Source organism: Typopeltis vanoorti, chromosome 13 (genome assembly GCF_054136105.1).
Source record: "Typopeltis vanoorti isolate ZY-2024b chromosome 13, IOZ_Tvanoo_1.0, whole genome shotgun sequence".
In the NCBI taxonomy this organism is placed as follows: domain Eukaryota; kingdom Metazoa; phylum Arthropoda; class Arachnida; order Uropygi; family Thelyphonidae; genus Typopeltis; species Typopeltis vanoorti.
In genome coordinates, this window is record NC_143561.1 from 61,393,983 (window position 1) to 61,412,641 (window position 18,659).

The 18,659-nt window shown below is 36.2% G+C and overlaps 1 protein-coding gene across 1 annotated transcript in view; it reads left to right on the top strand.

Moving 5' to 3' along the window:
- The window catches only part of LOC150100214 (uncharacterized), an 850,396-nt gene that overhangs the window by 242,538 nt on the left and 589,199 nt on the right, over window positions 1-18,659 (top strand). Inside the window, exons 12-13 of the mRNA XM_090402345.1 lie at window positions 965-1,018; window positions 16,281-16,334. Of these exons, the coding sequence (XP_090258471.1) occupies window positions 965-1,018; window positions 16,281-16,334 (108 nt within the window). The remainder of the gene's footprint in view (window positions 1-964; window positions 1,019-16,280; window positions 16,335-18,659) is intronic.

The following is an 18,659-nucleotide window of genomic DNA, read 5'->3' on the forward strand; positions in this document are numbered from 1 at the left end:
CGGTCATCCAATACCATATTCTGCACTTGATCAATGCAGCCTTATGTGCCAGTAGGCACGGAAAGACTTGATGATGATGATTGATGCACTTGATCAATGATTTCTGCCATTGTTACACTTTTTGGACATCCTTCACGTGGATCATCTTTAAGTCTAGTATGCGACATTTAAACTTGGCAGCCCATTTCTTAATTGTTAAAAACGAAGGAGAAGAGTGCCCATAAACTTTTATGAACTTTGAATGAATTTCTTTTGCCATTAAACCTCCTTTTACAAAGAATTTTATAACTGCACGATACTCAATTTTAACTATTTCAAGGGATATAAACAATACTTTTGCTTCAGACAGCTGTATAAAACACAAACTACTTGACAGAATGACTTGCAATTTCACATGGATGCACGAACTTAGAAAAAAAAATCTTGCCGATAGTGTTGCCATCTATGGTCAAAGCCAAGAGCCTTTCAGACCACCATTATATAAGTTAGGAAGGATGTGGTTGGATAATACTTTAGATTGTTAGATTGGTCAGAGAATAGAAGATAGGTTCTCTGAAAATTTACAATGCCTGTAAATATTAACTGCTGTACCTTGTATGTCTTTTTTTTTCTGTGTGTGGAAATATTGCCACTGTATCCAAATATAACATATGCTAACATAAATTAGAAGTTTTTTTTTTTGAATGGGGGAAGCTCATGTAATGTGAATTGAAAAACAATTGCCTCTTTCAATTTATGTATATGGTTTCCTGATAGTATGTATGTTGTGTAAATCAGATAGCAATTTTCAGAATTGCATTATTTTATTTTACATTGTATTTTAATTTTTTATATTTTAATTTAAGTAGAAGAATATATTGTAAAATATCTTTTATTTAAATATTTAAGATTTTGTCAGAAAGTGTAATTATGTCTATTGCATTTGCATTATATTTTGAAATATTAAGAATGTCTGTATTTATAGGGTCCTCGAGGTCTTCCAGGGATGCCTGGACTTCCAGGAGCAAAAGGACATAGGGTGAGTTTGATTAATTATGTGAAATTCATTGAAGTAAACATCAGAACAGGCTTTTATGGCATACCCTCAAAGTACTCACCCCCCCCCCCCCTTTCTTTTCCCTACATGGAACTGGGCAGGAATAAGAATCATGAGGGGGACCTCTTGATGTTTCATTCTAATTGAAGGGAGCTATTATTGAATGTCACCATTGCAAATCTGTATATTTCTTGTGATCTTAAAATAAATAAGAACATGGAAATTAACCACAAATGTAACAATTAAAATCACTTTAAAAATAATTCTAGCTGAAGATTATCTGAATTATTGATGTTAACTATAATGTAGGAGGTCTTCAATGTAAGATGATTGATTTTATTTTTGAAATCAGTGGACTTTTTCACATGGGAAGATTCCATTCACTTTTGATCATTCACACAAGAGAGCTGGGTAGATAGAATAAAATTAATAATCATGTATATCAGTTAGCTTTGACACCATCTCTCTCTCTCTCTCTCTCTCTCTCTCTCTCTCTCTATATATATATATATATATATATATATATATATATATATATATATATCTTCAAGGCTTTTGACAGGGTAGAGCACGAGTACCTTTATGAAGTACTAATGGCATTCGGCTATGGTCCTCTTATCATTGAAACAGTGCAATTGCTATACAGAGATGCACACTTCTGTTTAAAAATCAATAACAGGGTCACCCGCACTTTGTCATACTCTTGAGGGGTCAAGCAAGGATGTCCTCTGTCTGGACAGTTATACACATTGACCATAAAATCCTTCTTAAAAAGAGTACACAACACCATCATCTCCAAACGAACCAGCATAACAGATCCCCATCAAAAAATAACCCTATCAGCATATGCCGATCACGTCGTTGTAATAATCCGAAATGAAGAAGAAATGGCAGTAACTGAGGAAGCACACACACTATATGCACAAGCCTCAGGGGCCAAATTAAATTCTTCATAAACTACTGGCTTGTGGTCAGGCAGATGGAAGGATAGAAATGATTCTCCAATAGAATGTACCTGGTCAAGTGAAGGATAAAGATACTTAGGTGTGTACCTTGGCAACAGCAGAATATATAACACACTGAACTGGACACAGCTGCACAACCTTTTTAAACAGGTGCTAAGTAAATCGAACAGCATTCGTTCCATATCTTCACTTAGAGGAAGAGTACTAATAGTTAACCAGATGGCTGCAAGTGTGTTATGGCATACCCTCAAAGTACTCACCCCCCCCCCCCCTGAAGAATTTATCCATCACATTCAAAAGGAAATCAAACGTTTCCTCTGGAACAATACTAACTGGACAACATACTTTGAACTCTGCAAGCCACTCAATAAGGGAGGTCAAGGCCTGATTTCCCTTGAAAACAAGATTACATCCTCCAGGATAATCCTTCTCCTAAAGACACTTCAGTCCAGTCACGCTTACATAACCATCTTCGATTACATCATGAAATCATCCGCCCAAGGACTTACACTTTCCACAATCCTCCGAATGGCCATTTCTGCACCATCTCTTCTTAAACTACCTCATTTTTACAAAGATACTCTACAGTGGTGGAAAAAGACCGAACTTCATCACACACTGACAGGATCAACAGAGTTAGCTGTACTATCAGAACCACTGTTTTCGAACAGAAACATAGCAAGTCTCACAACTGGCCAGCCCTTTCTTTTCCCTACATGGAACTGGGCAGGAATAAGAATCATAGGGGGGACCTCCTGACAAGCCTACCAATGAAGAATCCAAAAACTGAAAAGCAATACCAACAGATGCAAGCTGCTATTAGAAAAGCCTATCCAGATATCACTACACCTCAGGGAATCCGTATTTCTTCTAGAAATTGCCGGGAGCCTACCTTTCATCATGCATCATCTGAAGCCTCACTTCCAATTATTCCCTCCAACTACAAGAAAATATACCACTTCCTCATATCAGCACCTCCAACTTCGCCCTTCTTATATTCATCCTTAACCCTCTCATTTACTAAGCTGCACATGCCACCCAGTTTTCAGTGGGATCTTCCATATAAATCAAGGTGTGTGAAACCAGATTCCGACATACAGTGGAGGCTATGGCATAACATCTTTCCAACTCCTACTAAGCTCCACAAATTTCAGCTAAGACAATCAGATCAGTGTCTATTCTGTGAAGTTTCAGGCACCTTGGAACACACATATCTAACTTGTCCTGCAAACAAAGCGATGATCACCTATGCCCTGAATACAGCCTCTAGCACCTGTAACTATGCACACAGCCAAGAAGACTACTGGAATATAGTCCATACAGAAGAGAACAAACACAAAATATGCAATTTCCTCTTCATCTGCATCAAGGCTGTCATTTACAGTTTCTACCTTAGGCAAACAAGAAATAACCAGCACCTATCCATCACTGAATAGGAACAAACCCTCATGTGTAGCCCATGGCAGAAACTACAAAGCAGGCTTTCACTGGAATTTGATTACTACAAAGAAACAGAAACTGTCACAAAATTCATAGAGGAGTGGAATCCAACTGGTACCCTGTTCTGGATTGCTGACGACAATACACTTCAGCTGAAGAATAACTAAAAGTGATGCTGAACTGTAACATTGACTCTTACTGAAAAGACACATCTTATCTACCATGAATGTACCTTTTTTTCCCTTCAGTTCTATTGTATATCTAAAAAGAAAAACCTTTTTTTCCTGTAATATACATTCTTATAATATGTAAATAGTCCGTATTTTGTTATCTATCTTCCAATGTATATTTTATAAAGTTCAATAAATAAAAAAAAAATTTAAATATCTTCACTGATGTTCCATTAGAAAAAAATCTAGCAAATACAAAATTAATTGGATTCTCTCATATAATGGACTTCACAATCTGATTGCTTTTTTTCATCATCTTAATTGCCAAGAAAATCTTAGCAGAATGAAGGTTGAAGCAAGTAAGTTTAATTTCTTTGACTTAATATCAGAATAAAACTAGCTCAAACTTCTCGAGAAACATCTGTTGAATGCTATAGCAAAGAAGCAAAAGAAGGAAGAGATGTGAGGGATGGGAATGAGATATGAAAGAGAGACAGTAAAGAGAGAGTTGTATTTATTCTATGGTACATGGAGTGTTGATGAGAATGGGATGAAGCCATGTTTCCTTACCATATATACTAAAGATGTTAGTGAGGTTGTTGAGATGCAGAAAGGGAAAGTGAAAGAGATGACTATTTTGGCAGGTATAAAAAAAATCTAGCAGTGACAAGTGTGGTATGTGAGAAAATATGATCAAGTGCTGGAACAAGCATAAAAAAAAAAATGAGAGTGCAGAAGTTGTGTCTGCTCCCATATTATGTGAGTTGAGAAGGGTCATTATCACAAATGTGATCAGGTTGTGCAAGAGGAATAGGGTGTAGTTTGTGAATGTAGAGAGTGAATTTCATGGTATATTCATTCACATTCATATTCATTCATCCTCCCAGATGAGTCTTTGACTCCATGGGAGGATGAATGAATATGAATGAATCCTCCCAGGTGAGTCTTTGTCTCCATGGGGTTTTGTGTAATAATAATATATGTCCTTCCATCTTATTATTATTATTATTATTTGACACCTCCAGGGAGTCCAAGCCTCATTCCATGTATTTAGGTTATTTGCAGTTAGATGTCTGCAAAAAGTGTTGTTCAGTGAAAACTTGGACGTATGGAGTCAAGGAAACAAGAGCTTTGTGTGGAAAGGAGAACTCTGGTGAGTGTTCAAAAATGGTATGGTATGGCACAAAAATAAATAGTACTGAACCTCGACACCCCTTCAGTGCATGCACTATGAGATATGCTGTTCGACTACATGCATATTAATAGAAGAGCACGTGTAGAGTCTATGGCATTACATTTAGCTGTAGTAACAGTGTTGACGTTGGAAGAAAAGAAAATACATTTATTGTTGAGCATTATTTTTACTCATATGGAGAAATGGTTCAAGCCTATGACGTGTTTGTTAGCAGCCCCAAGTGATAGTGTCATCATTGCCTTAATCAAGAGGTTCTGACATACCAGGAGTGTTCTACTACAGTACAGAGGACATTTGTGGGGGGAGACTACAAACTGTTAGCACAAATGAGAATCATGGGCATGTGCTGGAACAAGTGTTACAGTCTCCAAAATGCAGTTAACACTGAACAGTGGTAAAACTTGGGATATCAAGGCAGTCACTACAGAGAATCCTTAAGGAGCTGGGTGCCTTTTCGTATGTCATTCAGGTCAGTCACTGTCCAACAGCAATGGATTATGCTTCACAGCAGGAATACTGTGGACATTATGGTTTTCAGATGAAGCAGTCATGTAAACAGACAAATCTATGTGTTTCTTGAGTCCTCGAGTCCTGAATTTGTCCAAGAGAAAAACCTCTTCACAGCGAAAATGTCACTGCATGGTGTGTGGTTTCTGGCCATGGCATAATGGCATAATTGGGCGCTACTTCATTGAAGAGGGTGGTGTAACCTTGACACCTTGAATAGCGAATTCCACATTGAGAATGTGTGGTTTTCTTCACCTAGGATTTATATAGGATGTGTTGTGCAAAAAAATTCCATTTTGTGCACAGGTATACCAACAGGACAAAGCAACCTGTTATGCACATGGTTCTAGAGCCAATTTATCAGACAACTTCCTTAGGAGGCTCATTTCTAGGTTCACAGAATTCCTGTACCCTTCACATTCTCCTGATCTCACATCACTTGATGCCTTCATTTGGGGTATATTGAAGGAATGGGTATACCACTATGACCTGCCTTCAAACCTTGATGAACTAAGTTCACTTTCCCCACCCTGACATGGTATTAATTTTTATAGGTAAACTTTGCAGCCTCTCGTGTGTAGAAGTTGGAAGTTTTTTCCCACTTGGTTAGACTATAATAAATTTAGTTTAGTCCTTTATCCAAGTGTAAGCAAACAAAGTTTGTGCCTGAAGTATCTTCAGGACTGAGGCAACTCTTGGTAAAGGTAGACCAAGCTCTCATCACTACTTGTCTTAGTATCTCCCATAATGCAAAGCACATTTCCTTGCGGATGTGTATAATGCTATGCATTAAGGGAAGGGCCACTACCCAGGCCAGTTTCGACCTTTATTGAGGTTGAAACTGGTCTGGATGAGACCATAAAATGGATGAGAATTTTTTTTCATATAAAGAACAAGTGGAAGGGTCATCCCTGGAAATTGCATAGAGTGGTAAATTAAAGAATAAGAAATAGTGCTTTTTTGCATGGAGAGTGGAAGAAGCATGCAATTCATTGATCCCACCATACATTTATGAGGGTGCATATGATGAATAAGTTTAAGGAGTGTTATAATGGATTGCGTATTGTCTAAAGTGCACATCCAATTACGAGTCTCACAAATCTATGCAGGTCTCTTAAAATTTATTATATTATTAAATTTTAAGAGATTAAAAATTAATAATAATAATAATAAATTTTATTATTATTATTATTAATTTTTATCACAACACATCATTGCATCTATGAGACCTTGCATTCTGATTCTCCTGTTCTTGCTATCCTTTGAAAAGAACAACTACAGTTTAACCCCCCCCCCCAAACCGGCCACGACGTCTATGGACGTCGAGCTAAATCTGGATACGAAGCTCTAAAACCCATTGAATAACATGGATAAGAAGCACAATTTGGTGTCACTATTTCATTCACATTGGCCGGTAGGGAGGTTAAAACTTATATTTATTATGCTTAAACTATGAATTGGTTCTGCCAGTTTGATGGCCAACCATTTTGCTTTATGGAAGTAAGGCTATTCTGAGATGTTAAATATTATTATTATTTGGTATCCTCCAAGGAGTCAACAGACTCATTGAGGGAGGCCGATTCAACCAGCACCTTCTCCCATAATGAACTTTGAAGTTATTTACACTATCCACACTCAGGCAATGCATTCCACTCACTAACAACTCTCCACATAAAAAATCTATTCCTCATATTCTTCTTTACCACATCTTTATACAGCTTCCACGGATGATCTCTCGTTCTTCCTATCTAAATATCCACTCTTCTTATGATTTTTCTATATTAATCTGATAATCCCTTAACTAATTTGAATGTCTCTATCATATTTTCTCTTTTCCTTCTATTCACTAACCTCTGTAATGCACATTCTCTCAAATGCTCTTCATATCCAACATTCAAGAGTCCTGACATCACTTTGATCATTTGTCTTTGCACCCTCTCTAGTGTTTCCACATTACAATTCAAACTAGGTGACCAAATTTGACACAGTTGTCCCTATGTGGTCTGATGAATGCCTTATATGTACTATCTACCAATAATGGTCTGGACACACACCTGTTATTTGAATATATGGAACATTCCAGGTTTGTTAATAATATAAAAACCAGTGTATAGATAGTAGGAAGCAGTATTTCATCTTAGCAGTTGAATACAGATGGTATGGAAACACGATGTGAACTCAGTGACTTTCAGAGAGCAATCTTTGATCCATCTAACAATATACTATCTATTACTATCCTCTGCAGCTTGTATACCAACTTATCATCTGGTAATCTATTCAATGCTTCTGCAGTCCAAGAATTTCATTGTATATGATTCTTCCTTATCCAACACATTTGTTCACATTATCATAAAATATAAGCAAATTGCTAAAACAAGACCTACCCTTCACAAACTCATGCTGACCATCATAAAGAACGCTATGTCCATCAATCCTGTATTCTATTCCTAACCAATCTCTCCAACACCTTGACCACATCCGCAGTTATACAGACTGGTCGATAATTGGAAACTTCTATTCCAAGAAGTTTCCTTCTTGTGGAGTGGTACTATTTTGCCTTCTTTCCACACCTTAGGAACCTTATCCACTGCAAGACTCTCACTAAATAACCAGTACAAGGTAGTGATATGTCAGCTATTCACACAGCCTTATTAACATCTAATCTGAGCAACACTTTGATACACCTCCGATTATTTCACCTTTAATTCTTCTAATTCTTGCCTCCTTTCTACATGTTGCACAGCATCATTCATACTACTATGATATACACTGACGATATGTTCATTAAATAATTTCACTATGTCATTTGCTATGGTTACTTTGCTATCATAGCTATCCACTACCATTGACCTGCCATAATTATTTTTCCTTTTGCTTGCCACATAGGCAGAAAAATTCCCTTGGATTAGCTTTGACCTGACTGGCCAATTCTCCTCTCATATTCTACTTTTTCTTTTTTAACCATGCTTGTCACTTTTCTTGCTCTCACTTTATATTCTTCACGTAACTGTTCACTGCAAACTGTCTTGTACTTTCTCCATAACAACTTCTTTTGTAACACTCCTTGCTTGATTTTGCCTTTTCTCCATTTCATTCTTACTCTAATCTGTAAATTTCCAAACAACCTTTATGTAGTCTAATTTTCTCTTAGGAATATTATAATATCATTATCATAAACTTAAGAGGGTATGGCAGGTTCTTACACACTCAAGAAGAAAAGCAAGTATGAATGAAAATGTTATGGTGCATGACAGTGATATTGGTAATTGTGTTACACTTTTTGGATGTCCTTCATGTGGATCATCTTCAAGGCTGGTACAGCCATATTTAAATTTGGCAGCCCATTTCTTAATAGTCGAAAACGAAGGAGGAGAGTGCCCATAAACTTCGAATGAATTTCTTTTGCCATTAAACCTTCTTTTACAAAGCATTTTATAACCGCACGATACTCAATTTTATCCATTTCAAGGGATACAGATACTTTTACAAAGGATACTTTTGCTTCAGACAGTTGTATAAAACAAACTACTTGATAAAACTTAAAGAAAAAATCTTGCTGATAGTATTGCCATCGATGGTCGAGGCCGAGAACATTTCAGACCACCCTCGTATGAACTGGTTTTGATTGTCAAAAGGCCTTGTATCTGCACTTTAATGATTGGAGCTAAGTGATTGTTGAAATTATTATTCAGGAAAAGAATGAATTTGAAACTAGATGTGTCTGGGTTATTGTGTGTGAAATTGTGAATATCTCCATTAAGATTTGATTATTGTTGGGATTATTTTGGAGTTATGAACATAGCAACAAAGGCTATGAGACCAATTATTTTGTCTGTAAATTGCATTTGTTCTTCCAACCAGTTCAATTGTTTTGTAGGATAAAAATCCCAAGTTCCAGGAGAAAGAATCATCCTTATATCACTTTATGAGACTGTTGTATGTTAAAAGAAATTATTATATGAGTGGGATGACATGAGGAGAAGAGAAAGAGAGAGAGAGACAGGGAGGGAGGGAGAAGAAGTAAGTTAGGAATGCTGGAGCTAGTGTTTTAAGTAAGAAAAGTGAAAACTGTGGAAATAGAGCAGAAAATTTGGTTAGCTAACTCCAGCTTCCTATTTAAACTGGTCATATTTTAAGAGTCATCAGCCTGGTATTTGGCTGTGTGTATATACATTAATGACAGAAACATCAGGAATAAAGGCAAAGAATTTTTAGCAGTGAAAGAAGTAGTGGGACTAAAAATTATTGCCATCAGTGAGACCTGACAGAAAAGTTGTCACATTCCATTCTTTACATGATGTAACAAGTTCATTGTATTCTAGGAGAACAGTGTGAGATAAATATTAACTGAATAAATATAGAAAGTTTTTTTTTTTTTTTTTTCATAAACTGTATTTTGTCTAAATTTGCCAGATTTTGTCTAAGTTTTCTAAATTTGCTGTGGAATGATTTCTAATCTTCTGCATGGCAGCACATTCATTCTAGGTCTAACATATGGTCGCACATCTATTACACCTGTGATGTCACTTCTGGTGATGTTGTAAAAGCACCACCCACTAGATATGATTATATGATGATATAATCATATCTCAGAAACAAATAGACAGTCTGAGGACTGAATTAATAACAAAGATGGATTTAAAATTAAACTATTTGACTGTAGCACAGGAAAAACGTTTGAAGATGGTTGCTGAATTAAAGGGTGGTGCCCTACAGGGTGATGGGGGGTGTCGGTTTAATGCGGCAAAATGTAAGGTCTTGAGGTTTGGGAAACATCAATGGGACACTGCATACTCTATGGGAGGAGTTATACTGGAGGAAGTAGGAGAGACAAGAGATCTGGGGTTGATGATTGATAGAAACCTGAAATTTAGGGGACATATTGCAAAGGTGGTGAAGGTAACACAGAGGATTGCTGCAATAATGAGAAGGACACTGACCTGCAGAGATTAAATGGTTATCATTCCGTTGTATAAGACTCTGATCAGACCACACTTAGACTATTGTTCTCAAATTTGGTCCCCAGGATTTGAAGGGGATAAATTAACTGTGGAAAGGGTACAAAGGCGGATAACAAAGATGGTTTCAGGACTGTACAATTTTGGTTATGAGGATCGATTGAGGGAATGTGGACTGCAGAGTTTGGTGGATAGAAGAAGGAGAGGTGATATGATTGAGACTTTTAAACTGTTGAGAGGTGGTTACAGGGTTGACACTGGGGAGTTCTTTCGCTTGGTTGAACAGCAGGAAGGAATAATAATAATATAGTCAGGACCATCACGAACTAGAGGAAATAAAAGATTTTCAGGAAAACGATAGATCAGATGTTACCAATTCAGTGGTTTGGGACATACTTCAAGCATTTGCTATATAGATCTGTCAAAGTTGCCGAAACAAAACCAAAAAAAACACTTTCACCTAATCCTTCTCATCTCTCATTAAATATGACACAAAAACAGGCTAAGTCAAAGCCTTGTTCTCCAAAATTTTTGTTTAGGGATCAGTCTCAAAGCTTTCAGAATTCATTAGTGTTTGCAGAAATAGAACCCTTAAATATGATCATAGGCTTTGTTGCAGGCATTCCTTCTAAGATATTATTTGATATAGGTACTTTTACTTTGGTAGTGGCATGGAATTTCTTTTTTAGCTTAAAGATATTTATCATCATAAAGTTAATATTCTGAAATGAGCTCATCTCATCTAATTAAAGGTTAAGAGCCACATTACTAAGGTAGTTAAGTTATTGTATCAAATAATTCTACTATTGTTGAGAATGCACACTCTTGTAAGAAAAAGAATGTTATTCTTTACAAGGTTTTGATACTATCACAGCAGGACTTGCACAGATATAGTCACCTGGTTTCCAAGGAGAAGATGGGGAAACAGGTGAAAGGATCCTATGGTAAGTAACCCGAATGATAATAACTGGCCTATAAAACACACATGAGGTAATACGTGTCTATGCCACTGATCGAGACTGTTGTTGTCAGAGTTTGAGGAATGGTAAGTGATTGTATAATATAGATACAAGTGAAATTTTGCAGAGTATTGTAGAAGGGGGGGGGGAATGGGACTGAGGGTCATTCCTGAAAGCTGACTAAGGGTGTGTGTGGTCAGGAAATTTGTAAGGTATGCAGGTTCTTTTCATGGCTTGTGCTGTGTGTGTCTGTGTTATGATCTACAATTAAGTCGCAGATATTTCACTTTATGCATTGAAAACCTCTTTACCATAGTGAAATGCAATGAGAAATTGAAATACAACAACCTGAAACTAAATAACTTTGGTTATCATCCTATTATCTGAAGGCACAAGAGTGACTTATGACTTGACTTATTGCTTTTTACACCTATAAGGTGCATGAGGCCATGAGTTTAGCATGCCATCCTCTTCGCTCCAGCGCTGCTTCTCTTGCTTTCCCCCAGTTTGGCCATCCTAGTTTGTTTCGTTCTTGGATTACCATTCGGCACCATATCATTTTGGGTCTTCTCCTCTTCCTTTTACCATCAGGTGTCCATGTTAATGCTATTCTTGTGTGTCCTGATGTTGGCATTCTCAATACATGGCCTATCCATGTCCATCTGTGTTTCTTTAACTGTATTGTAATGGTTTATTTTCTTGATCATGAGAATTAGTAATAATATTTTTTGGTTTACAGATCAAGTATTGATCAATTTTATTAACTTAACCAACTAGTTTCGCCACACTTTAACTGCTGGCATCTTCAGGGCACTTACATATAGGCTGAAACAATCTCACAATTATGTGTAACTGTAAAACTGACAAGAATAACTGTAAAAAACTGACTAGAATAATTACAAGTAAAATAGTTTCGAACGTGAGTGAAACACATATCGCGTGTACAAGAATAGCTAGCTGTTGCCAAGGAACTTTCTGTAGTTTGTATTTAAGTTCATTTCTTTTGTTTTTAGAGATCTGATTAGGATTTTCCATATCTCTGGGAGTATTAGGCCTTGAGATCTGTTAAGGTTGCCAGTAGAATGGGCGACTGTGGCTGTTTCTTTGAAAATTCTTGAATGGTAATCTTCCTCTAAGTAAGGGGAACAACTTTTTTCCCACTCGATGACATGGTTAGTTGTAGAGAAATGAGATGATAGGCCAGAAATGTCCTATCTGTTGTTTTTGACATAGCTAATGTGCTCCTTTTGCCTGATTTCGAGGCTTCTGTCGAGACATTTTGTTTGGAAGGCATTTATTTTATTTTTTTGTTGTTTGGTTAATTTCCATGATTCACTTCCATAAAGTAATACAGATTTAGCAATTTGCACCTTTAAGTTTGTTTTTATATTGGATGATTTCCAAATTTTCTGTAAAGTTTTAAATGCATAGCAAGAGTTTTTTATTCTTATTGCAATTTCTTTGTTGGTACCACCTTTCATATTGACAGTTGCTCCAAGGTAATTAAAAGTGTTTGTCACTTCTACTTGATTTCCATTTATAAAGATTGGGTCATTCTGTTTACTGTTGATTTTTAATATTTTGGTTTTTTTCTCATTGATGTGTTAGCCTATTTGTTTAGCAGTTTCCTCTAACTTTGCTGTCTTAATTTTCATGTCTTCAAATCTAGATGATAATAGTTCAATGTCGTCAGCATAGTCCAAATCTTCTAATGTCAATGTTCCATCTTATTCCAGTTTTCAGGGTATGCCTCATTATCCAATCTATGACAATGATGAAAAGTGTTCCAGACATGATGCAATCTTGCTTAACACCAGTTTTGATGTAAAAACTTTTGGAAGCTGTTCCATTTAATAGAATTTGTCCTTTACTTCCATCATACAAATCTTTTATAATATTTATTATTTTTTCAGGAAATCCATAAATTTTCAGGATTTTCCATGGCTATTCTCTGTCTGTGCTGTTCAAAGCTTTGGCAAAATCAATAAAACTGAGATACATAGTTGAATTTAGTTCAACACTTTGTTCAGTTATGTTTCTAAGAATAAAAATTTGATTCATTGTGCTTCTTCCATTTCTAAACCCTGCTTGTTCTATTCTCAGAATTTTCTCAATTCTATTTGTTATTCTGCTTATTATGATTCTAGTGAAGATCTTTGATGGTACTGACACTAGGCTGATTCCTCTCCAATTGGTACATTCTGTAAGATCACCTTTTTTTTTGGAATTTTGACTATTTGTGATTCTTTCCAGGTAGGAACCTTCTCAGATGCCCATATGATATTAAACAGTTTATACAGTATAGTTGCTGATGTTTTTAGGTCAGCTTTGAGCAGTTCAGCACTAATGTTATCATTTCCACTTGCTTTTCTATTCTTTTGGATCTTGATTGCTTCCATTATTTCTTGCACTGTGATCTCTCCCATGTTTACATGAAATTCGAATTGTTTTGGCATCTCTTCAAAAGTGGATTCGATAATTGGATTTATAGAGTTGTGCTTAACATTTAATAATTCTTCAAAGTACTCTTTCCATCTTTGTTGGACTTCTTGCTCTTGAGTTAGTAGTTGACCATTTTTATCTTTAACCCCACATTCATTCATCTGATAGGTTCCTCCAAGTTGTCTTATAATTTTATAAACTTCTCCAAGATTTGCAGTATCATTTGCTCTCTGAGTATCCTCAGCCAACAGCTGATAGTAGTTTCTCTTGTCATTTCTGGCGAAGTGCTTTACCATCTTATGTACTTTTTGGTATTGCTTCTGATATTCTCCATGTAATCTTTCTGATTTACAGTTGTTTATTTTCTCTTTTATCTTCTTCCTTTCTTCAATTAGTTTTAATGTCTTTCCTGTAATCCATTCTTTGTGTGACTTCCCACTTGTCACTCCTAAAATATCTTCTGCAGTTTTATTGAAGGCTTCTTTACACTTTTTTCAGTTGGCTTCAATCTTATTTTCCTCATAATTTTCATTTGATTCTTCCAAAACCGAGAATCTATTCTTCAGTTCATTGGTAAATTTCTCTTTTATTTTATTTTCCTTCACTTTATCATTGCTATATTTAATTTTCTTATTCATTTTTAGTTTTGAATTTCTTGCTAGCTTTAATTTAACTATTGCGGTTAGAGAAAAATGGTCTGAAGCTGCATCAGCTCCTCTTTTAACCCTTACACCTTATAATGTCCTCTTGAAGGTATTACACATAGCAATGTGATTGATCTGTTTTTTTGTTTTTCCATCAGGGGAGATCCATGTTAGTTTGTGAATTTCCTTATGTTTAAAGACACTACCTCTATAATGAGGTTATTTAATTCACAGAAGGATGTAAAAAGTTCTCCATTTTCATTTTGCTTTTTGTTCACCACTCGCTTCGTTTCCTATAGCACTTTCATCCTCCATCTTTCTTTTCCCTACTTTAGCATTCATGTCTCCCATCAAAATTAACAGGTCATGTTTAGGGACTTTATCAATCACTTTTTTTTTTTGAAGTTGTTCATAGAATTGTGTTTTCTCCATTTCTTCGGTATCATTTGTGGGTGCATATACTTGTATGATGGTCAATTTCATGAACCTGGAGAAAAATCTAGCTTTAATTATTTGGTTATTTATTGGGTTCCATTCTATCAGACTTTTCCTTGCTTTCTCACTTACAATCACTGCAATTCCTTTCTCATGTCTTTCATCATCTTCCGAATACAATATGCAATATTTGTCGGTTGTTCTTGTCTCACCAAAACCTGTCTATCTTGTTTCAGCAATTTGTAAGATGTCATGTATATACTCATCTCGTTGACTATCTGCCTAGTTTTTCCAATTTGGTACATTGTGTGAACGTTCCATGTTCCAATTTTAAGTTTAATTTTAGGGTGAGTGATTGACTTCATCCGCAAGTGAGGTTCCATGAGGCTTTGCCCACCAGCATCATAGATGTTGGCTCTCCTGTAAAGTCCTGTAAATATTCATGTGTTGGGAGACCACAGGTCGTAACACTCTGTCCCAAAGGATTTTTTGTTGCTTCACTCGTGGTTTCTGTAATCATGGGTTTTTTATGAGGATGGGTGATTAGCCCGTCGCTCAACCTTCCTCTTTTAACTTGGCTTAGGACTGGCATAGGGACGAGCATACGCTCCACCTATGGCAGAGTTGGTCGCAAGATTGCTAAGTCATAAATAATTACACTATCAGGATCCTAAAAAAAAAACATAAAATAAATACAAAAATCATGCAGTTACTAATAACACTTTCTCATATTGGGTATTGATAATCCATCATTTGGCCCTGGCGGAACATGGGATTTAGTCACAGCATTCTGTGGACTGATACAAAGTTGAGATAGAAGTATCTTTAATCGACACACAAAATGAATGAGAATGCCTCTTTAAAGCAAGTGTCAAGGTTCTTCATTGTCCCAACATGAACCTCGGTGATGGACTATTTATGCCTAACATCTGGGAAATTGTTATTAGGAAATATGATGCTTTTTATATTTTTTATGCTTTATTTTTAGGATCCTAATAGTGCAATGGTTGATGAACTGACCCCCTTGTGACTGCAGATGATAAGATAATGATTGCTACTACAGCATGTTATAGTTTTGGTTTGTTGTATTTTAATTTCTCATTGTTTTCTCTATGCTGAAGATGATTTGTGATATATAAACGGAAATATCTGTAAGTTAATTGTTTTATCTTCACTGTGGTTACATTTATTTCTCTTTTAGAGGACCCTTTCATATATCAGATGGATTGTTCAAAGACTAGAAAGAATGAGAGGCCATCTGTAGAAATTACATGATAGTGGGAAGAGTTTTTTTTTTTTTTTTGGCATGGAGAATGATTGAAATGTATTATAAGAGAGTGTTGGCAGCATGATGTGTTGTAATAATAATAAAACTGTCATGATTTTCAAATTAGTTTCCTAAAAATGTATTTATAAGCATGATTAATTGATACTAAGTTTAATATAGAAATGTTTTCTTAGATAAAAAATATTTTTGCCAAAAATTGAATATAGTATTCAGTTTTTTTTTTTTTAATCTCTTTTTATAGGGATTTCCTGGTTTGGATGGTGCAAAAGGTGAACAAGGACCACAAGGAGAAAAGGTGCACTATATATATTTATATATATATATATATATCAATATATTATTTTAATAGATTTTCACCCTGAAACTTGTTCAGGCTTCTTTAAAATCTGAGTTGGCTGTGTTGAATTCAATAGGATGGAAAGCTTTTAATTAATGGCATTAGACTGGGAATGCGATCTTTGTTCATCTTTCATCTTTGTCAGAATATCTGACAAAGATTAACAAAGAGAACAATAGAGAGGATACTAATAATTATGCACCACTAAAGTATAAAAAGATTGGACACAGGATTAAAAGCTGTTATGGTCATTTGTAGAGCCACAAGATCATTCAGAATGAAAAAAAAAAACATGCCATTGTATAAGTCTCTGATCAGACCACACTTGGACTATTGTTCTCAGATTTGGTCCCCAGGATTTGAAGGGGATAAATTAACTGTGGAAAGGATACAAAGACAGATGACAAAGATGGTTTCAGGACTGTACAATGTTAGTTATGAGGATCGGCTGAGGGAATGTGGACTGCAGAGGTTGGTGGATAGAAGAAGGAGAGGTGATATGATTGAGACTTTTAAACTGTTGAGAGGTGGTTACAGGGTTGACACTGGAAAGTTCTTTCGCTTGGTTGAACAGCAGGAAGGAGTGATGACAAGAGGCCATCCCTGGAAGTTATGAAAGGAAACTGTGAGCAAGAGGGTGAGGAGTGGTTTCTTTGCATGGAGGGTGGTTGAGCCATGGAATGAATTGCCTGATGGAGTGGTGAGAGCGAGAACGGTCAATGAGTTTAAAGAGTGGTATGATAGACTTTGTGTTTCTTGGGGTAGACCTCCCCTCGATGAGTCTTGACAGACTTTATGTTCTTAGGAAAGACCTCCCACGATGAGTCTTTTGACTCCATGGAGGCCTGAATAATAATAATAAAAGCCGCTTTCATCCATTAGTGGACTGAAGAAGGTGTTGGTGATCATGGATTTTTTCCCACTAACCCCACATATTCATTTTGGAATTATGTAATATTTTAGTGCCTTTTTTCATTACAAAGTACTGCAGGTATAATAAAATGTATCTGGATTATTTACACAACTTTTGGTGACATTATATGCAGTTAAAATTCAAATCAATAATGTGCTCAGACAGTCTGTCTAAGCACATCTTTGATTTTTATTTACATATACATGCCGCATATTATTATTATTATTACACCCTCCATGGAGGCAACAGACTCATCATGGGAGGTTCATTCAACTGACAACATATTTATCATATATAATCTTAAAGTTCTTAACACTCCTAGCATTAACAACACATTCTGGTAATGCATTCCATTCACTGACAATTCTCCATGTAAAAAATGTACTCCTCAAACCCTTCTTCATCACACTTTTACATAACTTCCAGAAATGACCTCTGGTTCTTCCCTCTCTCACCTTCTACTCTTTTTATAATCATCTCTGGATTAATCTGATAAAATCCTCTCACTAACTTAAATGTCTCTATGATATCACCTCTCTTCCTCCTATCCACCAAACTCTGCAATCCATATCTCTTCAACCTCTCTCCATAGCCAGAATTCCAAACTCCCAATATTGTCTTAGTCACTCATCTCTGGACCCTTTCCAATGTCTCCACATCACATTGAAAACCAGGTGACCAGATCTGAGCATAATAGTCCAAATGTGGTCTGACCAGTACCTTATACACTGGCACAACCACTTCCTTATCCTTGCATGTTAGAGTACTTCTTATCATAGCAGCACTATGATGTGCAACTTTTGCAATCCTAGATATATGCCCTCTAAACTTCAGTCTGCTGTCAACCATCACTCCCAAATTTCTAATCTCATCCACTTCCTGCAGTACGGCACCTTTGACATAGTACACAGTCTTATATTTCTGCACTCCAAAATGCAACACCTTGCACTTATTGATATTAAAACTACAACCCAAGTCTTTTGTCCAAGTAAAAATTCTGTTTAAACCTTTCTGAAGGGATTCAGCATCAGCAGTTATTTTTACTTCACATTAAGTCTGGAATGTTCTTCTACCATGTATGCCATTTGCATTTTTATTTGTTGGTCAATCTGAAACACAAAGTCTATCATACCACTACCTAAACTCATTGACCGTTCTCGCTCTCACCACTCCATCAGGCAATTCATTCCATGGCTCAACCACCCTCCATGCAAAGAAACCACTCCTCACTCTCTTGCTCACAGTTTCCTTTCGTAACTTCCAGGGATGGCTTCTTGTCATCACCCCTTCCCACTGTTCAACCAAGCGAAAGAACTCCCCAGTGTGAACCCTGTAACAGTGTAAAAGTCTCAATCATATCACCTCTCCTT